General features: G+C 50.1%; 1 protein-coding gene across 3 annotated transcripts in view; it reads left to right on the forward strand.

Annotated features, from left to right (window-relative positions):
• Nucleotides 1-1,094: 1,094 nt before the first annotated feature.
• Nucleotides 1,095-26,499, forward strand: part of NOL4L (nucleolar protein 4 like) — a 180,219-nt gene continuing 154,814 nt past the window's right edge. For 2 of the 3 annotated variants that reach the window (XM_053244814.1, XM_053244821.1), the window contains exon 1: nt 1,709-1,826. Coding sequence is in view for 1 of the 3 variants with exons in the window: in XM_053244813.1 (XP_053100788.1) it covers nt 1,622-1,945 (324 nt within the window). In the remaining 2 variants the exon portion in view is untranslated. Of the gene's footprint in view, nt 1,946-26,499 lie in introns of all 3 variants that reach the window. The other variant, XM_053244813.1, reaches the window with a different exon arrangement.

Consider the following 26,499-nt stretch of genomic DNA (forward strand, 5'->3'; position numbering starts at 1 on the left):
GCTAAAAGAGTGGGGCCTAAGGGGGCCACCCTGCTTGCCCTGCCCTAAGGACAGCTTCTGGTCAATGGTAAGCCAGTGTGGTGTAGTGGTTAGAGTGCTGGACTAGGACCAGGGAGACCCAAGTTCAAATCCCCATTCAGCCATGACACTAGTTGGATGACTCTGGGCCAGTCACTTCTCTCTCCGCCGAACCTACTTCACAGGGTTGTTATGAGGAGAAAGTGAACTATGTACAGGGCTCTGGGCTCCTTGTAGGAAGAGCAGATAAATGTAAAAACAAATAAATAAATAGAGAGGCACTCTGCACATGCTTAAGAGCACTGGTGTGTGCTTACTTCATGTTTCAAAATTGTGCCCCCAAATCGTTTCGCCTTCTTCCCAACTTCAGTGATGAAGGAAGGCACTCTGCACATGCTCAAACTCCACCTATTCTTTATGACGTTTATGCTCCTCCCACGTGTGTGAATTCTGCACATGGTTCGAAGCATCGTGCACATCACTAGTCTTCTAATGGTTGAGTCTAGTACGTTCCGAGACTAAACCCTGGGCCAGTAGGAAGTTGCCTGGCTGCGGGAGGCCCACTAATCCCGCGGAGGAGGAGGAGGAGGGGAGCGGGCTCTCTCTCGTCGCTGGGGCAGCCCAGCCCGGAAAGAAGTGCCGCGGTCTGACCGCCCTCCAGCCCCCCACAAGCTGCGCGTTCTGCTCGGCGGCCGGAACAGCAGCGCCACGTGCAGTCCGGGACTCCTCTCTGGGGAGGAGGAGGAGGAAGCCGACGCCGCGGGACGGGGCCAGACCTGGCTGGCGCCTCCTTCCCCGCGCGCCCCCAAGAGCCTGAGTCCGGCGGCGGCGGCCCCACGTGCCCTCCTCCCTGCAGCGCTCGGCCTGGCGGGCCCGGGCAGGCTGTCCGGCTTTGGGAACGCCTCCCCGCCCAGCCAGCCAGCAGGGCGCCCTTCGCCAGCCTTGGGCTGCGAGCGCCCCCTGTGGCCAGCCCGGTGCCCCCGGGGCGCCCCCTCCTCCTCCCCCTCCCTCCCTCCTTCCGTCCGAGCCTCGCTGCCGCCGCCTCCTCCGCCTCTCCTCTCCTTGCCCCACCAGCAGCAGCAGCAGCAGCAGCAGCGCCGCATCGCATCCCGTCCCCCGGCTGCCTGCCTCCCCTCCTGCCTGCGCCCCGCCCGATCCCTCGAGGGGGGCGGGGGCCACCAGCGCCGGCAGCCCGTCCTTGCGCGTTGAGCCCGGGGCGAGAAGAAGGCGAAGGGAGGCGGCGGCGGCGGCGGCGGCAGCTCTAACAGGTGGGATCCCGCGGCGAGGGGGCGGAGGAGGCAAGCACGGGCGGGGGCAAAGAAGGAAGGAGGGGACGAGCCCGAGCCCGAGCCGCCGCCTGCCAGGCGAGCTGGTGTCACCGCCACAGGAGTGGCTGCCGCTGCCACTGCCGGCGCCGCCGGTGCGTCCCAGCGCGCCTCCTGTCCCGGCCGCCTCCGTCCCGCCCGCCCGCAGCGGCTCCTGTCCTGCCCGCCAGCCCGGCTCCTCCCTCCTGCCTCCGCCGCGCCAGGCAGGGCGCAGCGCTGCTGCTCTCGCTCGGTCTCTCTCGGCTCGGGACAGGGACTCGCTCGCCAGCCAGCCAGCCATGCCGAAGCCGCCGCCTCCGCTCCTGCTGCGGTCAGCTAGCGGGAGCCGCCCCGGGGACAGCGAGCTGAGCCGGCAGTTCCGGGACTGGTGCCTGCGCACCTACGGCGACTCGGCCAAGACCAAGACGGTGACCCGGAGCAAGTACCAGCGCATAGCCGAGGTGCTGCAGGGGGGAGCCGGCAGTGGCGGCGGCGGGGAGAAAGGCAAGTTCCAGTTCTGGGTGCGCTCCAAGGGCTTCCGCCTGGGCAACGGCACCCGGGAGTCGCCGGCGGCGGCGAAGATGGGCCAAGTGGTGGTCTATGTGCCGGTGAAAACGGGAACGGTTAGTGCGCCCCGCGCCTGTCTGTCCGTCCATGTGCCGTGTCTCTGTGTGTCCTTCCCTGCGCCCCGGCGCTGCATTTCCCCGGGTGGGGCGGGCGGGGGTGCCCTGGCCGATGGCGAAGCTCCCCTCCTCCTCCTGCTGTCCCGTGGCACATGGCGAGCGTGCGTGGAAGCCAGCCGGGGCCAGACAGGCGCCCGAGGCTCCAGCCGCGCCCCCTTCGCGCTGCTCTCCTCCTTCCAAATGTCCCACTTCCCCGGGCACAGCAGGAGGGCGTTTGGGCTGGGGGGCAGCAACGGGGCTAAGACAGGGGTGGGTGGGAGGGAGGAGGCCCCTGCCCCACATCTCGGGCGCCTCGTCTCTCTCCTCAGGACTGTCCCTGGCGAGATTATCTGCTTCTCCCCTCCCCAACAAATTTCCCAGTTTCATGAGCGCAGCAGGAGGTCATTTTGGGTGGGAGTGAAAAAGCTGGCGGGGGTCTGCTGCCCTCCCGTTCTCCCAGCCCCATTTCTGCCAAGATGAGCGCCCCCCCCCGCCGCGTCCCGCTTCCTCGAGCTCAGCAGGAGGGCGGGGAGGGGGGTTGCCCGCCCGGCTGTTTCTGCACGGCTGAGCCGGGCTCTCCACGCACATCGCTGCTTGCCAGGGGCTGCCTCTCCGCTCCCCCCTCCCCCGCCACATTCGTGCTACCTAATTTTGGGCACGACCCCGCCCCCCCGCCACCCACTCGGGGCTCCCAGCAGTCGCGAAGGGTGCGGCGGAGCTCGATTTCTATCCCCCCCTGCACGAGCATGTATGTAGTGGGGCGGGCGCTCCACCTGCTTCCCCTCGGCTGGAGACGCCTCCTGCCTGCCTGTCCCGCGCCGCCTCCCTAGTACGGGCCGGGGGTGGAAGGAGCAGAGGAGGAGCGCGCCCCGCCTACCCCCCCTCCCGCACGTTCACTTGGCCGCGGGCGGGCGGGCGGGCGGAGGGGGGGAGGAGGCGGCGGCGGCGGCGGGCGGCCAAGGGCAGCGCCCGGGGCATCGTTCTGCTGCCGCCGCCCTTCCAAACGCAGGTTGGAGCGCGGCGCGGAGGCGGGCTGGGCTGGGGTTCCTCCTGCTGCCGCTGCTGCTGCTGGCCCCCCGCTGCCGCCTGTCCCGCCGAGCGGTTCCCCCGCTCGCAGCCCCCGCCAGTCCCGCGCCTGCCGGGCCGGAGCGCCAGGAGAAGGAGAGGAGCCTCATTGTTCCGCGCCTGCCCGGCTGCAGAGGCCAGGCAGGAGGACGCTGCGCCGGGCGCCTGCAAAGCCTCCACACCCCCCTCGCCTCGCCCCGCTCCGTCCCAGCAGGCTGCTGGCCCGGGCAGGGAGCAGCCAGCCGAACAGCGCCCCCCCCCGCCGCCCCCGCTTCGCAGGCTCATTGTTCCTGGGCTGCCTTGGAGGGACCAGAATCGCCGCTTGCTCCCACCCCTCTGCCCCCACCCTCCCTCGCCCTAGTCCGAACCATTTAAACTTTCAGCTTGCTGCGAGCGGGGGTGTGTGTGTGTGTGGGGTGGGTGGGGGGGGAGAGCTGTCTTGTGCTTGCTGCGATTTGCATGCCTCTCTACCTCGCCCCCCCCGCGCCCGTTCCCATCCATCCTTGCCTCTTTCCTCCCTCCTCAGCTGGCTGTGCCAGGGTGGGGTTGGGCATCGTGGAAAAGAGGAGTGGGGGAGGTGGTTGCCTCCAGTTAGCGAGCTAGCATCCCGCCCCCCCCCCCGCCCGCGCCCCGGCCTGTCCCTTGCACCATCTGCCCAGGAGATTGGGCGCTTGGCAGACAATTGATCGGAGGGGGCCTTGCTGGAAAAGTGCACTTGTGTGCCTGCTGCCGCCTCTCCCTCCCCCTCCCCGGAAGGAGGCACCAGCTTAGCTTAGCTGGGCTGCTGCTGCTGCCGCCGCCGCCGAGCTCGAGGGTTGGCAGGGAGAATTCTCCACAGGGAAGGAAAGTGTCTCGCACAGGAGGAGGAGGAGGAGGAGGAGGAGGGATGACTTATTTATTTAATATCCCCCCCCTGCTCTTGGCTTGCTACTGCCGCCACTGGGAGGGCACGGGGGTGTTTTCAGGCGCGAGGGGGAGGATGCCATTGAGGGCAGCCCGTCTGGGGCCGGTGATGGTTCCAAAGGCAGCAGGACTGACCGCCCATCTGGCCTCCCTTCTTGCGGGGGGGGGGCCTTTCTCGCTTCTCCCTTTTCCTTCCAGGAGGCTGAAAATGCAATAGAGATTTAGTGTGGCCTTTGCCTTTGTGTGTGTGTGTGTATTGGATTTTGGTTTTCTTTGGGAGGGGGAAGGAAGGTAGGACATGGCCGGGGCACACAATAGTCTCTCTCCCCTTTCCCCAGTTCGGCAAATGTGCACACTCGCCAGAACCCCTCCAGTGTCTGAGTCTTGCTTGCTGAATAGCCTGCTTTTCTCAGGTGGGGGGCTTATTTGGAGACTCCCAGGGGGCCTGGACAGCCTCCCTCCCTGGAGCGCTCTTTTCCAATGTGTAATCCCACCCACATCCACACCCACCTTCTCCCACTGCCATGTCATTTGGGACCTGTGGAGTGTGTGCGAGTCTGCTTTGCACAGTGACAAGCAGACACCAGAGAAACCGGCCCACACACCAGGGGGAGCACGTCCCCCCCCCCGCCCCCAATCCTACAGGATCCACAACACTGCAAACACCTAGACATGCCTGGAAATCAGCCACCACCCTCTCTGCCTCTCTGGGTTCCCATGAGTTGCTGGGCGGATAAAGATGTCCCTTGATAGCTGCAGGGGGGAGAACGAACCCCGGAATGGCACTGGACCCCCACAGGGGTGCCGCTACAATTGAGCAGATGGGTTCAATGAACCTGGGCTCCCCAGCTCCCGAGGGCCCCCCAGCCCCACCACTCCCTGTTTTCTTCATTATCTCCCTCACTCCGAGGGGCCACCAGGGAGAGGGACAAGCCTACGCCTCCCCCCCTCCCCATTGCTTTGCCCTCTGCCCAGTTTCAAACTCACCTGACCCTATTTGCTTCTGCCCTAGCCCCCCATACCCAATATTTGCTTGGGGTGGCGGTGGCGGTGGCGGCGGGTTGCCTTAGCTAAGGGGAGTCATATAATAAGAGCAGGAGGAGCCATTTCGGTTGAGGCTGCAGACCCATTGTAATTCAGTGCCTGAGGGCGGAAACCCAGGGGGTGTCCAACTCTTCCCCCCCCCCAATAAATATGGGGCACAGTTCACTAGGCTGTGCTCCAAGGCTATGATCTGCCTCCCAGTCTGTCACCTTTCGCGGCATCCAAGATCTACCTCTGGGCCCTGCCCGGAAATCCTCAGGTGTTTGGAATAGCTAGAAGTTGTCCAGGGGTTGTAGCTCAGAGGTCAAGGGCTCAGGGTCAGTCTTTGGCATTGTCAGGTCGGGCTGGGAAGGACCCTTCTCTGTCTGAAGCCCCGGAGAGCAGCTGCCAGTCAGAGCAGACCGTACTGAGTTAGATGGAGCAAGGGGCTGACTCAGTGGGAGAGAGCCAGCGTGGTGTAGCGGTTAGAGTGCTGGACTAGGACCGGGGAGACCCGAGTTCAAATCCCCATTCAGCCTCACGATACTAGGTGGGTGACTCTGGGCCAGTCACTTCTCTCTCAGCCTAGCCTACTTCACAGGGTTGTTGTGAAAGAGAAACTCAAGTATGCAGTACACCGCTCTGGGCTCCGTGGAGGAAGAGTGGGATATAAATATAAATAATAATAATAATAATAATAATATAATAATAATAATAAAAGTTTCATCTCTCTCTCACTCTCTGCCGTATAAGTGTCCATAACAGGGAAAGTTCTGAATGGAAGCACTGATTGTTTTTATCACCCTCTATGACACCCCCTCCCTCTATTTGTGTGGGGTGTGTGTGTGGGAGGGAGGGAGGGAGGGGGTTTATCTCTGTCAAACTGCATCTTGGTTCTGAAGCCTTTTTAAAAATGGGCCCAGGCTTTGTCTTGTTTGTGTCCTGTTGGGGTGGGTGGGCTGGGGGCTGGGCTGGGGGCTGGGGGGCTGGGGGGGGTGGCGAGTCGCAGGGCTACGAGCAGCTTGTTTTTCACATTGGTCCTGCAACTGGAGGGGGTGGAGATGGAGGCCTTTCCCTCAAAACACGAAATCCTGTGTTCTGGTTCTGTGGGGTGGCAGACCCCAAGCTGCTTCTGCTTTAGCATCTCCCCACTGTGCTCCTTGGTTGCCGCCGAGACCCTCTCCATCCCGTTCAGCACCGCCGATGATGACTTTGCTGGATGCCCCATTCCACGACCTGCTGCTCTGCGTGCCTTGGCATTGCCCTTTGCTTGTTGGGGGTGCAGAGAGGAGGGGGCCGGGAGGGCAAAATGCTGCCGAGATGCTGCTAACTGGGGCAATTAGCCCTGCCAATTAGTAGCACAAATGGTGCTTGTGCGCAGGACGTTGCCATGGAATCCCCTCCCTCGCCAGCATCGCCTTCCCCACCTCCCCCCCCCCCCGCTTTGTGGCAGCTGTCAGTTTGCTCTGGGGTAGGGCAGTCCCACTGTCACCGCAGGGAAAGGCCCGGCCCCTCCAGGGCAAGGGTCCGGAGTGGCCGTTGGTGGGTTTTGCAGACAAAGGGACTGAAATTGGGGCGGGGGAGGGCGCTCTGCAAGGTGCTGCTCAGTGTCTGCAGGTTGTCATGAGGAGGAGGAGGAGGAGGCAGAGAGAGAGAGAGTGTGTGTGGGGGGGTGGAGAGAGAGGGAGGGAGGTATGAAAAAATGCGCGGAGGAGAAGATCGTCCTTCCTGGTGACAGCTCTGGGTTTGCTTCAGGCAGGTTGGGTCAGCTGGGCGGAAAACATGTTTTCGGCGTGGCTGAAGCACGTTTGTTCCAGCGTAACTTTCCCCTCCCGCCCCCCAGTCGTGGGCCTGAATTGGTTTCAGGGGGATTGGGATGCTGCGAAGAGAACGAAGAGAACGGCCGGCCGGAGCAGGAGGAGGAGAGGCTGGCTGGGGGCAGCAGATGGCCCTGCGTGGGGAGAAGAGGGTGGGCCGGGCGGCCAGGGCTGTGTCTGCTGGCACTGGGACTCTGGGGATGTCACTTGCCCAGGCGGAAGTCCTGCCTGTGCAGTAGCTGGAGACAAAGGCCTGGTCAGTGCTGGAGCCGGCTTCTCTCTCCCGTGCTGTGTGCGCGCTGAATCTGGTGCACGGAGACCCGTGAGAGACCTCGGGGCAATCCAGAATACCAACAGCCGCCCTCAGCTGGCCCTTGGTTTCTCCAAGGCGAGGCTCTGGGGCTGCCTTGTGTGTGCCTCGCTCCCTCCCTCCCTCCTGGTAGCCCTTCCTCCTGCAGATCCCAGACTTGTGGCTACTGGCTGTTGTGGTCACTCGAGGAAGCTGGAAAGTGTGTTCTGCATCATGCGTTCAGAGACTTGTGTCTCCACAGGCTACATGTACATAAAGGCACTCGGCCCTATTATTATTGCCGTCATTCTTCATTTATGTAATTTCCGAGGGCTTAGGACTGAGTCTTCGTTATGTATGTAGCACCATCCATGCACATGATGTTTTATAGCACAAGAGGTCAGGCCTCTGCCCCAAGTTGCTTACAGTCTAAAATGTGTTACAGGGGAAACAACAGAGGAGAGGGAGGAAAATATGTCTTTGAAACAAATACATATTTTCCTCCCCCTCCTCTGTTGTTTCCCGTGACACATTTTAGACTGTAAGCAACTTGCGGCAGAGACCTGACCTCTTGTGCTATAAAACACCATGTGCATGGATGGTGTTATAAATAAAAAGTAAAGCCTAGCTCAATTAAGCACTGTTGTACATGCTCAGAGGTACTCTAATAATAGTCATCATCATTATTATTATTAATAATAATAATAATAATAATAATAATAATAATAATGATAATAAATATCATCATCACAAGTTTCAGGATTTAAGCATGACTCAGATTAAGCTCTGCCCTCTGCCTAGAGCCAGCTTTTTTCTTTGTTCCGCTGTTGGAACCTTTGTTATGAACTAGGATGAGCCAGGGTGTGGTTGTTGTGGTTACCTGTAGAGCCAGGCTTTTGAAAATCCAAAATCCGTTATTTGATGGGCTGGTTGCATTCCGGGGGTTTCTTTCACAAGCCTTGAGCTTTTTGCATGGGGAGTCTCAGAAATGTTTAGTGTTTCCGTGAAGAGGCTTTTCTTCCTGATGCAAGTTTCCCCGGCTCCCCGCCCCCCCCCCCCGCAAGCCTCTCACCTGAGTATTAGCTGCCAGAACAGCTCCTGTGCAGGCTCTCTGGATCAGTGCTGTATTTCACCAGGTGTGTGTGGTGTCAGCTTGTCACGGTTATGGAACACAGGCCAGCCTAGCAGGACAGATTCATCTTTCTGGCAGCCTGCAGTGCACGCTTGCAGGGTGAGTCAACGGGACGGCAAGATGCAAGGTGGGGAGGGCCTGGCTTTGAGACGCTCCCCCCCCCTGCGGGCTCCAGGGATGGTGTGTCATCTTCCGGTTCTGGAGCTCCCTAGGCTCTGGCAGAGGTCTTTCCAAGCAGTTTAAATCAGTTAGTCCAGGCCTTGACAGATTTCCTTTGGGCCCCAGCCCCAAAATTTAGGAGCCAGACAATGGACACTTGACCCAATTGACGGACTTAGTGACGAACATTGTGGAGCGGGAGGCTAAATGGGCTTCTCTGTACAAGTGACATACTTAGGATGGAAACAGGGCTGCCTGGGAAAATAGAGATTTTATTAAATAACTCTGCCTCTGAATATCCTGGTTTCAATTTACCACCGTTAAATTTCTAGGTGCTGTGGCTGCCTGGCAGCTGGGATTTGTCAAACCCTAAGCTAGACTGCGAGTGAATTGTTTGCAGGGATTCAAGCCAGTAGTCAAAAAGGTAGTGAGGCCTGGGGAGCTAAAGGTACACCCTGTGCAGGGAGAGCCTCAGGCTGGCCACCCAAGCTAGAGATTCCCTTTTCCAGGATGTGACCTGGAATGTCCTGAAAGGGGCTGCTGTGTGTGTAAAGTGTAATGTGCAATGTGCATTGGAGTTACCAAAGAAGTTAGATCTCTCTGGAAGCAGAAGTGCATTTTCTGTGTAGCAGATGGCAGAGATGATTGGTGTGCTCTGCATGCATGTTCAGCAAGAAAGTGCTGCACACATGGCAGAGTTCATTGTGGGCTTTTGCTCTATTTTAGAAGCCTGGACTATGAGGCAAGTTGTTGCATTTTCTCTGCTGCTCCTATGTAATGCTCCACCAATTTTTTTAAACATGCTATGCTTTTAACTGCTCCTTTAATGTGCTAGTTGATATTCATGTTTTTGGATTTTTAACAAAATGTTTTGGATGGTTAGTCGCCTTGTGCTGGTTTTGCACTTTGGAAAGGTGGGATAGCAATGGGGGTTAAATAACTAAATTAATATCAGAAGGAGACGATCGGGAAGGACCTCTCCAAAGTAGCAAAATTGCTGGAGCTTTAGGTTGTGAAATATTTTAATTGCAAGACAGGGCAAGTACTGTGGAACCACTAGAGTCAAATAATATCAGAACAGAACACAGCAAAGGAAGAAATGCTAAACCTGAAGACAGTATAGAGAATTGTTGGGGCATTTGTGAATGCAGAGATGAACTTGGCCAAAAGCGGGGGGAAAGGCCACTTTTTCTTGGCAGTATTATTTTTGCGAGTTACTACCCTGAGCAGTGTTTGCACTGGAGGGGTGGGATATAAATATCTTAGTACATTCATACATACATAATCTTCTGGAATGGGAGGGGTTTTAAATTCACCTAAAAGCAGAGTTTCTGCTCCTATATCACCTTGGATAGTTTCCTGTATCGGGCAGCGGTGATATAGGAAGATGCTGAAAGGCATCATCTCACACTGTGCGGGAGGAGGCAATGGTAAACCCCTCCTGTATTCTACCAAAGACAACCACAGGACTCTGTGGACGCCAGGAGTAGACTCCGACTTGACGGCACACTTTAGTTACCTATAAAACATTTTAAAAGACATCTCTAAGCCTTCCTATCACTCTGCCCTTAAACATGCTTGCACTTTTGTCCATCAAGGTTTATTGAGTTCGGCTTGATCTGACGTGATCCACCCTTGCTGAACATCCAAGCTGTATTTTAAACCTCTCCTCCTGCGCATTTAAAAAAAATGAGTTCATGGGAACGCCCTCCATGAAGAGCTTCGCCATGCTCCCTCCCTCAGTGTTTTTTAAAAACAACTAAAAACACATCTTTTAAAAGAGGCTTTTAATGCTCCGTCTTTGGTTATATCTGGTAGGTTCTTCAGTTTTTATAATCCTTAATGTTTAGCTTTTTAAATAACGATACTTAATTCGGATTGCGGTTTTAGCATGGACTTTTAACTTGTTTACTTAATTTGTTTTATTTTATTAGTTTTATTTTACATTGTATCTGTTTCATTGTTGTGAGCCGTCCCGAGCAGTAGTGTAAGAGGGGCGGGTTATAAATATTTTTAATATAATAATAATGATGATGATGATGATGTTTGGGATGGAGGGGAGTTGGTACTGGAAGAAATTGACTGTAGCTCAGTGGTCCAAAGCTCAGTCTTTGGTACCTCCAGTTAAAGGCTCTGGAGCTGAAGTGAAGTTCTTCTTTCCCTCTGACCCCCAAACTCTTGGGAGTTCCAGTTTCCAAGCTTCCTCTGGGGCAGGAGTTCCAAAATGTAGGGCCTCGGATGTTGCTGGGCTACAACTCCCATCATCCCCAGGCACTGTGGCCAATGGGAATTGTAGTCTAACAGCATTTGGGGACCTGGGGTTTGGAACCTCTGCTCTGGGATTTCACCAGAGCGGGTGGCTAGCCAGGTTGTTGAGTGCAGCACATTTCTTACAGGGTGAAGAATATTTAGGGGAAGTGAGATAGAAAGGTTGTAATTCTTGCTCTGAATCTAGTCACCATATTTGGGGTCAGGATTGCATTTTCTTTCCAGATGGGGAAAACATAGTATTTCAGTATTTTAGGTATCAGCCCAACCAGTGGCTGGGAGGGAAAAAACCCAGAAGTCTTAAGGGTCATCATTGCATTTTTGGGTACATTTTCAAGTATGGCAAATGGCCATCTTTTATTTCCGTTCCCCTCTAGGATGTGGTTGGGCTCATTTGCTTGAACCATCTGTTTAGTTGTGTGAGACTGTGCTCGTGTTAAGCAGACTTCTGTAATTTTGCTTTTGCTCTCTGCTTGCTGCATATAATAATCGTGATGTGTGAACGGGATATCATGTGTCAGTGGGCAATAGTGCATGGTGTGAAGGAACCCACTTCAGAGCTTCAGATCCCCACAGCAACCCTGCGAGGTCAAAGTGACTGGCCCAATCCACCCCAGTGAGTGGGGATTCGAACCCAAGTCTCCCCACTCCTAGTCTGGCACTCTACCCTCTACCCAGTACACTACCTTTCAGGGTTGTTGTTTGGATTATACAGTAGTTGTGGGAAAGCAGTTGGGTTCTCACGGCAGTAACCTCTGGCATGCAACTATAGCTCTATTCGGACAGTATGGTGAATGGTCGTACAACGAGTGCACAGCGTACACAGATTCAAATCTGTACATAGGTACAGTTATTTACATGTTATGTTGAACACAGGTACGGCAGTATACTCCCTATCTGTACCATGCATTTAATGAGCTTGTACCCAGGTTCTCTTTTAAAACAAACACAGTGTACAGACACTTATGCCTGAGTATGCGTGTTTCTCACACAAAAACATGTATGAGTATACAGACACCTGTACACTTGTGCAACACAATATCTGAATAGGATTCTGGTCACTCAGGATTGCAACATTTCGTCGATTAATTAATCATTTTTACTCTGTTTTATATTTGTTGTGTTTTAAATTGTGTGTACCACCTACAGAGGCACACATCAGCAGTATGTAAATAGGATCGATTAATTAATTAATTATATTTATATACTACTGATATGTGCATCTCTAGGTGGTGTACACAATTTAAAACACGACAAATGTAAAACAGAGTGAAAACAATTTCATAGAATAAAAAGTCAAAACAGTTTCATGGCATAAAAAACAATTAAACAGTTTTTAATTAAGTTCAGTTAAAAGGCTGAGAAAACAGGTATGTCTTAAGGGTCTTCCTAAAAGCGAACAGAGAAGGAGATGCTCTTATTCTGACAGGAAGCCTATTCCTGATCCCAGGGCACCAAACTATCCAGTCGCCCAGCAAACGAGCCACCGGCAACCATAACTGGACCTCCCTGGCGGTCCGCAGTAGGCAGCAGGATGTATGACAAATAAAGTGCTCTCTTAAGAATCCTGGACCCAGGGCTTTATAGGTCATAACCAGCACTTTGTATGATTTAAACATCAACACTGGACAGCAGATTTAAACAAAAATGGCGCATTACTTCTAATGAAGTACTTGCAGATGCCTGGGTGGCAGGTTCCGATGGAAGGCTATTCTCTGGGGCCAAATAACAGGAGATGCAGGGATGTTCTGATCCGGATTGGGACGGTGACGGGGGCAAAAGGCTAAAGAGGGCCCCTGCCCTCTGCTGTGGTCCCCGTCTGGGTCAGGGCCTTGTGCAGCTGCCTTTTGCATTGTCAGACACACAGCCCTCAATCAAGCTGTTCATGAAGCGATGCCCAAGCTTGGATCCCAGATGTTGTTGCACCACAACTCCTGCCATCCTCAGCTTATGGCCACGGCGGCTGGGAATGATGGGAGTTGTAGTCCAACAAGATGTGGGAACTGAAGGCTGGGAACCCCTGATGTAGGGAGTGAGATGAGTGTGTGTATGTTAATGTATAACCCAGTTTGGCCCCAAGATGAGGCCTGGTCTAAGATGAAAGTATGCTCCCCCCCGCCCCCGCTTTGGAACGACCGTGTTATTTATATCAAAATTATGCAGATTCAGTTGATTATTCAAACACTCATGATTACTTGACTCAGTTTTTTCAATGGAGTGTCAGCCCCAGACTGTTTATTCTGCACTCATTGTGTAGTTGCCCTGTAGAATTCAGTGTCTGGGAGGAGAGCTGGTCTTGTGGTGGTAAGCATGCTAAGCAGGGACTGCCCTGGTTTGCATTTGAATGGGAGACTACATGTGAGCAGTACTGTAAGGATTGGACTGCTCTGGGAAGAGCATCTGCAGGCTTGCATGTAGACAGTTCCAATTTCCCTCCCTGGCAGCATCTCCAGGATAGGACAAGATTTTTTTTTTTTTAGTACAAGATTTTTTTTTTTATTGAACCAACAAACTACCGAAGCATAGGGCTGAGAGAGACTCCTGCCTGCAACCTTGGAGAAGCCGTTGCCAGTCTGGGTAGACAACACTAAGCAAGATGGGCCAAGGGTCTGATTCGGTATATGGCAGCTTCCTATGCTTCTGTGTCTTGAAACTTGCAGCTTTTAGTTTTTAAAAATAATTTGTAATTACTTTTTCTTTTTTATGAATTCAGCCGACAAAGGGACATAAACACTGTAGTTTTCGTTTCAAGAAAAGGAAAATCCTTAGTCCTCATGTCTACTTAGAGACGATGTGGTGAGGAAGGGGGACAGACATGCAGGGAATGTGGCCGCAGCATAGTTTTGCATACGGGCATTATCATATTCGCAGTTTTATTTTCATTCAGAAAGGGTTTGAAAATAAAACTGCTAATATTATGATTTCCTTACACAAAACTATGGTACGGCCACATTTGGAGTACTGCGTACAGTTCTGGTCACCACACCTCGGAAAGGACATTATAGAACTGGAAAAGGTTCTAGTTCTAGAAGAGGGCAAGCAAGATGATCAGGGCCTGGAGCACCTTCCTTACGAGGCAAGGCTACAACACCTGGGGCTTTTTAGTTTAGAAAAAAAGATGACTGCGGGGAGACATGACAGAGGTTATAAAATTATGCATGGTGTGGAAAAAGTTGACACAAATAAATTCTTCTCCCTCTCTCACAGCACTAGAACCAGGGGTCATCCCATGAAACTGATTGCCAAGAAATTCATAAAATGAAGTACTTTTTAACATATTGTATAACTAATCTATGGAATTCTCTGCCATAAGATTTGGTGACAGCCAATGGCCTGGATGCACTAAGAGGGGTTTAGATAAATTCATGGTGGACAGGTCAATCAGTGGCTACTAGTCTGAGGGCTGTAGGCCACCTCCAGCCTCAGAGGCATGTTGCCTCTCAATACTAGTTGCAGGGGAGCAACAGCAGGAGAGAGGGCATGCCTTCATCTCTTGCCTGTGGGATTCTCAGAGGCATCTGGTGGGCCACTGTGTGAAACAGGATGCTGGACTAGATGGGCCTTCTTGGGCCTGATCCAGCAGGGCTGTCCTTATGTTCTTTCTTATGAATGTGGAACTCCATGCCCCTTGAGCCTTGGCAGGCCCCTGCTTGTTGTTTTTTCACAGACAAATTAAGACTCTGCTGGAGGTATTTTGTGTTTGTTGGGTTATGTATTGTTGGTTTAAAATGATTCGTTCGGTTCGGTTATTATATTTTATTGTCAGTTGTGATTTTTAATTGCCTATTTTATGGTACACCGCCTTGAGTTTCAATTTTTTGGAAGGAAGGTGGTGGATGGATGGATGGATGGATGGATGGATGGAAAGCATTCTTTCCGCTCTGCATTGTTCCTGCCCCTCCTGCTCCCAGTGGTAGCAAATTGAGAACCCACCCCAGAAGAGCCAGCAGAAAGGGTCCGGTGGGCTTCATGTGCCCCATTGTTGGGAGGGCAGAAGCCAGGCTTGGTGTGGTACCTGCAGTAGGCTCCCAGCCCCTCCTCCTATCCCAGTGTCTGTAATTCCAGGGCTTGACATATCCCAGGTGCCAGGGAGCCATGGTGCCTAGAAATTTAACTGTGGTGCCTAGACTAGGATAGTCAGAGGGAGAGTTACTTAATAAAACCTTTATTTGTCTGAAGCAGCCCTATTTCTCTTCTATGTATGTAAAAGGGACAAAGAAAAGCCCATTTTCTCCCCTCTCCTCCACAGTGTAAGTCATGAAAGTCCAGTAATTTTGTCAGGTGTCTGTTGTCTGGCTCCTAAACTTTTGGGCTGGCTCCTAGATTGAAAGAAAATTTGTCAAGGCCTGTATAATTCTACCTTGAATAAAATAGGCTCTTGGGAACAGGATGCTGGGCTAGATCAACCCAGTTTGGTCTAATACAGCAGGGACCTTCTTATGTTCTTATTAGCTATGGTAGTTAGGGATGGAACCTCCATGTTCAGAGGCACTATACCCCTGATTATCAGATGCTGGGGGACAAAGAGGGCTGTTGTCCTTAAGACCTTCTTGTGGGCTTCCTGGAGGCATCTGATTGGCCACTGTGGGAAATGGGGTGCTGGGGTGCAGGGACTTTGGGTCTGGCCGAGCAAGACCCTTCTTAGGTTCTTTAGCCTTCAGATAGATCAACCTTTCCAGTGGCAAATTAAAAACAGCACCTGAAGTACATCTTAAATTGCTTCTTCAGAGTAAAATCCTTAATATTGCAGGAGATGTTCACAAACTTCATTAATTTGGGTTTTGTTTTGTTTGTTTTTTGCAATGGTTAATCCAGTTGAGATGTTTGTGGTTTGGTGGTGCATCCTTGTGCAGCTTCCTGCCTTCTCGGTTGAGTGTTTTGAGCAGGAACTGGATGTACTTAAAACAAGTGCCTTTGTGTGTGGTGGGGCGGGGTGGGGGCCCTCAGCGCTTGCACCCTACCCTCTATGCTGCCTGTCTTGCACTGGGGTGGTAATGGCTGCTGCCTGGAGGGTTGACTGGTGGGGAGTGAGAGGGACCAGTGCGGCTTTAAGTCATGGGCTGATGTGCCCTGTGAAGGTTGAGTGCTCATCCATGAGTTGCAAATTTACATCTTTATTTTTTATTTTTTTGAAAAGCTCAAGTGATTGGTACGGGCATATTCCCTCACCTCAACCCTGCAAGATTCCTTGCAAAACTCTGAGGCAAAAGGTGATGGGACCAAGGATCTCTGTTTCTTAGTGGCCCACAAGTTGAACGTGAGCCAGCAGTGTGGTGTAGCAGCTCAAAAAGCTAAGGCAGTCTTAGGCTGCATTAGCAGAGGCATAGTGCCCAGACCATGAGAAGTGGTCATGCCACTCTATTCTGCATGCTGGTCAGTCCTCTCTCAGAATCCTGGGCCTACATTTTGAGAGCGACATTGATAAAGTGGTTCAGATGAGGGCGACCAAGATGGCGGAGAGGTCTGCTAACCAAGTCCTGTGATGAAAAGTTGAAGGAGCTGGGTATATGTTTAGCCAGGAGAGGAGAAGTCCAAGGAGGGCTACAAGAGCTGTCTTCAAAGATCTGAGGGGCTGCCCCATAGCAGATGGAGCAGAGTTGTTCTCTGTTGCTGCTGATGACAAGCCAGACGAGAGCCAATGGGCTGCAATGACAAGGAAGGAGATCCAGGCTAGACAGTTTCCTCCCTGTAAGAGCTGTGCCACCGTGGAAGAGTCTGCCTCGTGCAGTGATGAGCTCTTCTTCATTACAGGCTTCCAAAGAGAGGCTGGGCAGGCCTCTGTAGCAGATTTCTGCACTGAGCAGGAGGTTGGCCTAGAAAGGGGCCTGGACAGGGTCCCTTCCAGTGCTAGAATTCTATGATTTGATCTGGTTTGTAGAGTTCCTGCCGCAACTCAGTAGAGAAGCCATGATAATAGTTTCTTTTGGGGCTGTGGCCATCATGGGCTCTTTTCTCTGGCTCTGCTTTGCTAAGCTGTTACTGACATGAATGTCCTGCTGATGTTGGGGTTGGCTATTTTAGCAATAGCAATAGCACTTACATTTATATACCGCTCTATAGCTGGAAGCTCTCTAAGCGGTTTACAATGATTTAGCATATTGCCCCCAACATTTCTGGGTACTCATTTTACCGACCTCGGAAGGATGGAAGGCTGAGTCAACCTTGAGCCCCTTGGTCAGGATTGATCTTGCAACCTTCTGGTTGCAGAGCAGCAGTTTTACCACTGCGCCACCAGGGGCTCTTGCTTTTAAAGTAAAGCAGATGTGGGCTAAATTTGCTCTGGGGACAAATAGATGTCCGAGTGATCCCTGAAGGTGGAAGGAGGAGATCTTAGTCCTGCCTCCATTTAAGACCCACCTGCCTTTGTTGATTCTTTGGCTTCAGAGCAACTTCATGGCAGAGCCCCGGTTCAAATCGCCCCTCTGCCAGGCACAGGCCAGCTGGTCTTCGGCTCAGCCTTAGCTCCGTCTGCAGTGTAAGGGTAAGAATACTGACCTACTTTGCAAGGTGGTTGTTGCATGGATTGCTGCACAAAAGTATGTGAAGTTATCTGTGTGCTGCATAGCAAAGGGGAGGTATATTTCTTTTGCCTCCATGATTATAATCCCTTCTTCTAGCCCTTCCCTCCCTTGAGAGAAGCATATTGAATTAAAGCCAAACTTGAGAGAGGGAGAGAGAGAGATGTGCTAAGCTATTTTTACCATCAGCCAGGTTGAAGCTATGATGGAGCATGCTTGGGAACGCCGTTGGTGGGGACCAGTCAGTGCCTTTCTTGCAAATTATGCTGAGTCAGTCTCTCTGTGTTTGCAGGGTGGTTGCCACTCATAATGTAGCAACGCAGTTCCTGCTCCAAGGTTGAGGAGTGTGCAAGTATTGTGATGGTGAGAGAGAGAGAGAGATGGCTGGGATTCAGGCTGTTAAAATGGCACTTTTGCGGTTGCTTGAAATGCACCTAAGAATTAATTCCTCAGGTATGGCTGAGTCCAGAGCAGCACCCTGTTGGCCAGCAATGGCCCCCCACAGAGAGGTTCCAGGGCTACACAGGCGATGATCATTAGAGGAGGGGCTCAAAATTGGCTACTCAGATGTTTGTTTGTCTGTTCAATTTATATACCACCCTTCCTAAAGTGGCTCAGGGAGGTTTACACTAATATAAAAAATACATACCAATTTTAAAAACAACAACACATACATTTAAAAGCAGATTGAAATTAACTTTAAAACTAAATTTCATTAAAAGCCAGGCCAAAAAGATGTGTCTTCAAGACCACAACTACCAATATCCCCAGCCACAGTAGTGGAAGGCCGTTGTGGCAGGGGATGATGGGAGCTGTGATCCTACAGCATCTAAGGACCCCAGTTTGAGGGTCCCTGCATTGGAGGTTTTGGTTCTGGCAGCTGTGGTGAACCTGTTGAATGTCCTATCAAATCCTTCTTGAAGTAGCTCCTTATGCTGAGTGCCTATCGCCAAATCTTGTGGCAAAGGCTCAAGAGGGCAGCTATGCCATATCTGACAATGTACTTCCTATTCCTAGTCTTAAAAATGTGGCTTGTCAATCTGAGGGGTTGTTCTCAGTGCTTTGCATCCTGAAAGTGAATACTTCCCCCGTTCACTTTTTCCACACCACCGCTCACGGTTTTGTGAACCTCTGCTATGTTCTTCCCCGCTTCTCTCAGCAAGCTAGAATGCTGGTCATAAAACTTTTTGTTATCAAAAATGGAATCTATCATTGGACTTACCATTTGTTGTACCTTACATAGCTCTTTGTGATGTGCACTAACTAGACCGGAATTGCACCTAGCAGCATTCTAAATGCTGGATGTGCAATGTCTTTTTATTATTTAGAGCCTTGGGAGTCAGGCAGTATCTGAATGAATCAATGAATATATATAAAATTTATACCCCACTTTGCTGCACTCAAAATGACTTACTTTCAAATAAAGCAATAATACATGAATATAAACTGACAGCAGAAACATACATAGGTATAGATCCTGAATACAAAAAGATTCTCGCAAGGCCATGTTAAAAGCTCGAGAAAGCGCACCTAAACTTCACTGCCCTCTTGAACGCAGACAGTGAAGGGACATGGCGTACCTATATAAGACGGCCTGTCCATCACTGAGGTGCCACAGCCAAAAAGGCCCTGTCACTTCTGGCACCCATTGCGCCTTCGATGGTGGGAAAACACAATGGAGGTTTCTCTACTACTAGGTTCTCCGGAGAGGAGTGAAGGCTCCAGGCCGGTTTGCATGGGAGGAGGCAGTTCCTAATACAGCCTTTAAAGCCATCAGCAGCCTGAGACCAGGGTAAAACCTGCTCCTTGAACTAAGCCTGGAATACAGTGGCAGTCCGTGAAGCACAGTGTCCAGATCACATGACGTAATAGCTCCACAAGAACATGAGAGCAGCCCTGCTGGATCAGGCCCAAGGAGGCCCATCTAGTCCAACATCCTGTTTCCCACAGTAGCCCACCAGATGCCTCTGCCTCGGTTGTGGCCCCACAACTTTGGGACGCCCTCCTGGAAGAGCTTCGCCATGCTCCCTTCCTCAGTGTTTTTAAGAAACAACTGAAGACAATTTTTTTTAGAGAGGATTTTAAATATTTTATCCACTGCTTATATCTGTTAGGTTTCTTAGTGTTGAGTTTTTTATTTCAGTTTTTTTAAAAATTGCCATTTTTAATTATGGTCTTAGCCTGGTCTTTTAACTTTTAAAAAGTTTTTTTATTGTTTTATAAAACAAACCAGTCAATAACACCTGTCTGATTGTGTAAACAACAACAACAACAATAATGTGCCCCACTAGTGCCCCAGTGAGGCACTACCTTGGCATGGTTGTGGGGCTTGTGTGCTCTGAGGAAGGTGAGAGCTATGCCCGAGGTCCAACCATACTGTACAGGTCTCATCAGAGGAGCCAGACAAAGAGTGCCTCTCCCATCAAAAATATGGTGAGACGTAACTTTAATAAATCTATACCGGATCGGTCGTCGCCCGGGTCAACAAGGACTGTGCCAGGTGCTGGAGTCCCTGGACATCTGGTGGCAAGTGGGCAACAGGACTCAGGATCTTCAGTTGAGCAACCAGGGCTGAAGACAGCAAAGTTACTGGAAGAAACGTCGCTTAACCGAAAAAAATATACGAAAAATGCCAACAAGGAAATAATGATCTGATATTACAAGTCTAGTCCAACTAGAAGAGGTTATTTAAAAAGAATGTACTAAATTTGGAAAGAGAAGCATCCAGATACAGAAATAACAGAACAATGGCTAGCAGACCAGAGAAGATTCATAATAAGAAATAAAATATTCACAGAAGTTGAGCTGGAAGATCTGCAAAGAGCAACACAGGCTCAAGATATGGAAGAAGAATTACCACCAACTGAAGAAGTTGCTCAGGCGCAGGTGGAGGAGGTGTCGGAAATAGAGGATGCCACTGTTGCCGAACTGTTCCAAAATCAAAACCAGGCAACCTCCCCTTTGCCTTCACCTCAAAAAACTAAATGCCATTTAACAGAAAAGCAACAAGAACTAAAGCAAAAAATAACTGAGCACATGAACCAAACAATCACCAGGGTTCGACTTCCAGCTCTAAAAACAGTTGCCAAAAAACAACTTGGCAAAACAGTTGCCAAAAAACAATACTTGCCAAAAAACAATAAAAACAGTTGCCAAAAAAACAGTTGCCAAAAAACAATAAAAAAACAACTGTCTAAAAACAGTTGCCAAAAAACAATAAAAACAAAAAACAACTACAACAGTTGCCAAAAAACAATACTTAACAAGGTATTAAAAGATGTCAATGCTGCACTTGCAGAAATAACAACCAAGAATTTGCAAGAAACAAACCAACTAATGTACAGTGCAGCAACAATAACACAAGAGCTCGGATATAAGATCAGTGGACCTGTAAAAAAAGAAAGTAGTACATCACCTAAATGGAAGATTAGATTAGAAAATAAGATCTCCAGGCTTAGATCAGATGCTAGTAAATTGAAAGATATGAAAGACAAGAAACTGAAGAATGAAAACTCCAAACAGTATCTGATCCAAAAATACCACCTAGAGTAAAAAAAAATTAGAGAAGTCCTGGAAGTAATAAAGCAGCAAATAACATCAGTGTCAAATAAGGTTAGCAGATACGAAGCCAGAATTACACAACACAGGCAGAATCTCCAATTCCAGATGAATCAGAGACGTTTCTACCAAAGCATAGAAGGAGAAACTGTAAGAAACATAGGAACACCAAATAAAGAAGAAACAGTGCAATTCTGGGGGAAATTATGGGACAATCTAATAGATTATAATAAAAAAGCAGGCTGGATGAAAGAGGTCAAAAAATGTAACCAACAAATGCAAGATCTAATAATAACACCAGAATTAGTAAGTGAAAGAGCAAAGAAAATTAAAAATTGGACTGCACCAAGCGACGATGAACTGCATGGCTTTTGGCTTAAACACCTAACAAGCCTTCATAAACAACTATCAAAACAGTTCAATCACGTTTTGCAAGGAGGTGATATTGAACAATGGCTAACAACTGGGAAAACTCATCTCATAATGAAAGAACCAGCAAAAGGTGCAGTTCCAAGTAATTACAGACCGATAATCTGCCTGCCAACCATGTTCAAATTATTAACTGGAATAATAGCAGATGAAGTAATGCAACACTTATTAACTAACAAACAGCTTCCAGTTGAACAGAAAGGAAATTGCCCGAACACCAGAGGCACAAAAGACCAGCTGCTGATTGACAAAATGATTTTAGAAAAGTGCAAGAGAAGAAAAACCAATCTAAGTGTTGCATGGATTGACTACAAGAAAGCCTTCGATTCATTGCCTCACACATGGATACTAAAATGTTTAGAAACAACTGGTGTCAGCAAAAACATTCAGATATTTATTTAAAAAGCAATGAGCATGTGGAGTACACAGTTAACAATCAATGGTGAGACACTTGGACAGGTTAGCATTAGAAGAGGTATTTTCCAAGGGGACTCACTATCCCCTCTGTTGTTTGTAATCGCCATGACTTCACTTTCACAAATACTAAACAAATCAGGCCTCGGATACCAAACATCTAAAACATCAAGTAAAATCAACCATCTGCTGTACATGGACGATCTGAAGTTGTCTGGAAAGTCCCAGTCAGAAATTGAATCACTGCTAAACACTGTCCGTATATTCAGTAGCGATATAGCAATGGAGTTTGGACTAGACAAGTGTGCTGCTAATAATGAACAGAGGGAAAATAAGAAAAACAGAAGGAATAGAACTGCCCAATAGAAGCAACATCAAGAACTTGGAAGAGAAAGAACATTACAAATACTTGGGCATTCTCCAGGCTGATAACATTGCACACACTGAAGTTAAAAGAAAAATAGGAAGTGAATACATCAGGAGAGTTAGAAAAATCCTCAAGTCCAAACTCAGTGGCGGGAACACCATACAAGCCATAAACACCTGGGCTATACCTGTTATCAGATACACTGCAGGAATAATAGACCGGACCCAGGCAGAGCTTGAGACGCTAGATCTTGGAAAATAATGACCATCAATCATGCTCTGCACCCCCGCAGTGATGTCGATAGGCTATACCTCCCTCGCAGCTCAGGTGGAAGAGGAATGCTGCAAGTCCCTCAAACAGCAGAGGAGGAGAAAAGAGGCCTTGAAGAATATATCAAGGACAGTGAAGAAGATGCACTTCAAATGGTCAATAATGAGAAACTATTCAACACCAATGAAAGAAAGCAGGCCTACAAGAAAGAACAAGTCAAGAACCGAGCAGAAAAATGGAGAAATAAGCCAGTGCATGGTCAATATTTGCACAATATAAGTGGAAAATCAGACATCACCAAGACCTGGCAATGGCTTAAGAATGGCAACTTGAAGAAAGAAACAGAGGGTTTAATACTGGCTGCACAAGAACAGGCACTAAGAACAAATGCAATAAGAGCAAAAATAGAAGAATCAGGAACAAACAGCAAGTGCCGCCTTTATAAAGAAGCAGATGAAACCGTGGACCACCTCATCAGCTGTTGTAAAAAGATCGCACAGACTGACTACAAACAAAGGCATGACAAGGTAGCAGGGATGATACACTGGAACATCTGCAAAAAATACAAGCTACCTGTAGCCAAAAATTGGTGGGACCATAAAATTGAAAAAGTTGAAGAAAATGAAGATGTAAAAATATTATGGGACTTCCAACTACAAACAGACAAACATCTGCCACACAATACACCAGATATAACTGTAGTCGAGAAGAAAGAAAAACAAGTCAAAATAATTGACATAGCAATACCAGGGGACAGCAGAAGAGAAGAAAAAGAAATAGAAAAAATAACAAAATACAAAGATCTACAAATTGAAATTGAAAGGCTGTGACAGAAGAAGACCAAAATAATCCCAGTGGTAATTGGCGCCCTGGGTGCAGTTCCAAAAGACCTTGAAGAGCACCTCAACACCATAGGGGCCACAGAAATCACCATCAGCCAATTACAAAAAGCAGCTTTACTGGGAACAGCCTATATTCTGCGACAATATCTATAACAACTGACAATAAAATTCAGGCATCCCAGGTCCTTGGGAAGGACTCGATGTCTGGATAAAACAAACCAGTTAATAACACCTGTCTGACTGTGGAAACAAGAAATAATAATAATATAATAGCCATTGATAGACTGTCCTCTATGAATTTGTCTAAGCTCAACTTAAAGGCATCCAAGCTGGTGGCCATCACCCCATCCCCTAGCAGAGAATTCCGTAGATTAAATCTGCACTGTGTGAAAATGTACTTCCTTTTGTCTTTCCTAAATTTCCTGGCTATCAGTTTCATGGGATGACCCTTGGTTCTAGTGTTCTGAGAGAGGGAGAAAAAATTTCTCTCTCCATTCTCTTCACACCATGCATAGTTTTATAGACCTCTTTCATGTCTCCCCATAGTCGCCTTTTTTCTAAACTACAGTGCCCCAGAAGTGATAGCCTTGCCCCATAAGGAAGGTACTCCAGGCCCCTGATCATCTTGGTTGCCTTCTTCTGTACCTTTCTGCACTGGTCAGACCTCACTTGGCATATTGGGAGGAGAGCTGGTCTTGTGATAGCAAGCCTGAATTGTTCCCTTTGCTAAGCAGACAACCAGAGGGGTCTTTAGAATCATCTTGTCCAACCTTCTGTCCCAAGAGAGCAGTTCCTAGATGTATCCAACCATGGGCTTTTGAACACCCCATGAACGGAATTCTGCAGCCTCTCTCTAGAGGGATGTAAATATGCAGCCTTTCTGGTACAAAGACAAGCCGGAGGAGACCCACAGGTGGCAATGTGTCCTATCCATTTGTCCCCAGTTGCATGGGGGCTGAGAAGGACCCCTAGTTAAGTGGTGAGCTGCTGCTAATCAGAGTAGACAGTACTTAGCCAGTTTTAACAGTGCTCCGACTTAAAAGAGGCAGGACCAGATGTAGGACAGGCTAACCAGCAATAGGTTTTATTTTTAGTTAGTACAAACATTAGGAAAAAACCTAGAAACTGCTATTTAGCAGAGCCAATCCTGAATAATCTATTATATTCTGCTCCTCCTTTGCCATCTGTCCCTTTATTCCACCTTCCTCTTCCCCTTTCTGTTGGGTCCATCAAATGCAGACCACAAGCCCTCTGGATAGGGACCTCCAGAACTGGAAGTTCCCTTCAATGGTTGGCTTGCCACCCCGGCCACAGAAACAAGCAGTTAGCAGCTGTAGTTCCGCCAGGAGCAAGCTGCCAGTACCTAGGCAGTGGCCTCCTGTTTTTCCTTTCTCTTTTCATCTTCCCAGATTTGGGACCAGCTTGGTTTTAAAGGACCACACGTGCTTGCTTCCCTCCCCCACTCTCCTCCCACCTTGCATCATCTCCCTTTTTCTTTCTTCTTTTGAAAAGGAAGTGATGATGCTCCTGCTGGTGTGACTCAGTTGTGGGTCACAATTCAGCAGCGGAAGACCCGTGGTTTAGTGGGGAGGGAGGGGGGTTTGTTGTGGAATATCCTCCTGTCCTTGAAGGCTTTCGAGAAAGGCTGGGCAGAATCTGACAGGGATGCCTTAACCTCCAGGGTGCCTGCCCCCCTGATGTCTTGCCAAATCCTGAATCTGAGGATATGGGATATGTTCACCAAAAAATGTGTTTGTCTTTTGATGAAGACACCTTCCGGGATGTTCCTGCATGTGTGAAGGGAATCAGTCCACACATTTAGCAGTCAGGTCTCCAGTGTATGGAAGGCAAGTGAGAGAAATCAAGTGATGCCCGTGAACCAGGATTGAGCTTTGCAAAGCGTCTTTGTCTGTGCTGGTTGTTGGTGGCCAAGTGGCAGCGTGAATCTTGCTTGGTTTGGCTTATTGTGGGTTAATTGGCTGGAAGCTTTTGAATGCCTTATTAGGGAGCATTTGGTGTAGCATGGGCTACAGATCTAGTTTTTAAAATTTAAATATGTATATATAGCAATAGAATATTCCCTCACATTCTGCGATTGCATCCTCTGGGATTCCGAGACTTCTGGATCAAAATCTCCCGAAATAGGATCGTCGTTAAACTAAGAGCAGCAAAAAGCCTCCAGCCTCTGGAGCTGGATTCTGCCGTCTGTGTGTGTGACCTCGAGCCAGCTCCGTCTCCCAGTGGCTTCCTTTGTCTGGCTCTCTGCGGCCGGCCGGCATCACTCCCTTTGTTGCTTCGATGCCAGGCATGGGCAGTGGTGCCACTTTGCGTCCCCACACAGCCGCGCTGCAACAAGCCTGCCTCTGCGGGATTCCCTTCGCCCCTCCCTTGGTGCAGAAATGCTTTTAAGAACAGCATGCGGTTTCTGGCGCTACTCCCCACCCCCACCCCCAAAAGGACCAGTGTGGCAGCCGTGCGCCATCACTCCTCACTGAGGTGGGTGGCTTTGCATGGAGGGCCAGCTGGCTGTCGTCATTCACTTCCCCTCACCCTCACCTGCAGAAGCATTCTACCCCCCCCCCAGCAAAAGCCCTTGAGGTGGTGGCAGTGACAAAGGTCAGTGTGTGCTGGGAAGCACAGCCCGGTCTCTTAGCAACGGGATCCTGCCTCTGTCCCCTTGTGTGGGACAGAGAGCATCCATCACAGGCGGCTGCTGCTGCTGCTGCTGCTGCTTTTGTACCAGGAAAACACTGGCGAGGAGGGGGTGAAGGGACCAGACCACCACCCCTGCCCGCCCCCCCCCCCGCCCCCACCTTGCAGGCACTCAAGGAAGCCCGGGCGTTTCTGATGCAAGCAGAATGTGCTGCCCAAGTCCTAATCAAAGCTGCCGTTTAATTGCTTCTCCCCTGCCCTGCCTCTTCAAGGTAAACAGATAGCTTGTTGGCTGGCGGCAGGCGGCCTTGTGCCAGCTACCTGGAGGGAAGGGATCCTGCATTATTGATGCTCCTGGTCCTCCTGAGCGAGGGATGCTGCCTGCGTGTTTCCAGAGAAGTGACGGTGTGGCTCGGAGGGTCGCCCTCTGCCCTTCCCTGCTCCTTCACGGCTCCCTCTCTGGCTTCTCTGCTCTTTGCAGCTGTTCTTCCATAGTAGCCCTGCAAGCCCCAAGGCTGTTGTCTTTGCTTGGGGGGTGTCTGGATAGGGGGCAGGGGCAGGGGTGGGTGGGTGGGTGAGGAACAAGGCCTCCATTTTAGAACTTTGACGCATTTCTAATTTCTTCAGTCCCTCTCTTCAGCCTTCTAGTTAATAACCCAGCAATTGGTCCCACTGGAGTCTCGGCTTTTGTTTGTACCAAAGGGTAACCTGTCGGCTGCCAACTCCCCCCCCCCCACCAAGGCTGGGGGAGAGAGAGAGAGAGAGAAAGCGCGCACGAGTGAGTCGGGCAGATGGCTGGAACTCTTCTC

This window comes from Hemicordylus capensis, chromosome 4 (assembly GCF_027244095.1).
Source record: "Hemicordylus capensis ecotype Gifberg chromosome 4, rHemCap1.1.pri, whole genome shotgun sequence".
In the NCBI taxonomy this organism is placed as follows: Eukaryota; Metazoa; Chordata; class Lepidosauria; order Squamata; family Cordylidae; genus Hemicordylus; species Hemicordylus capensis.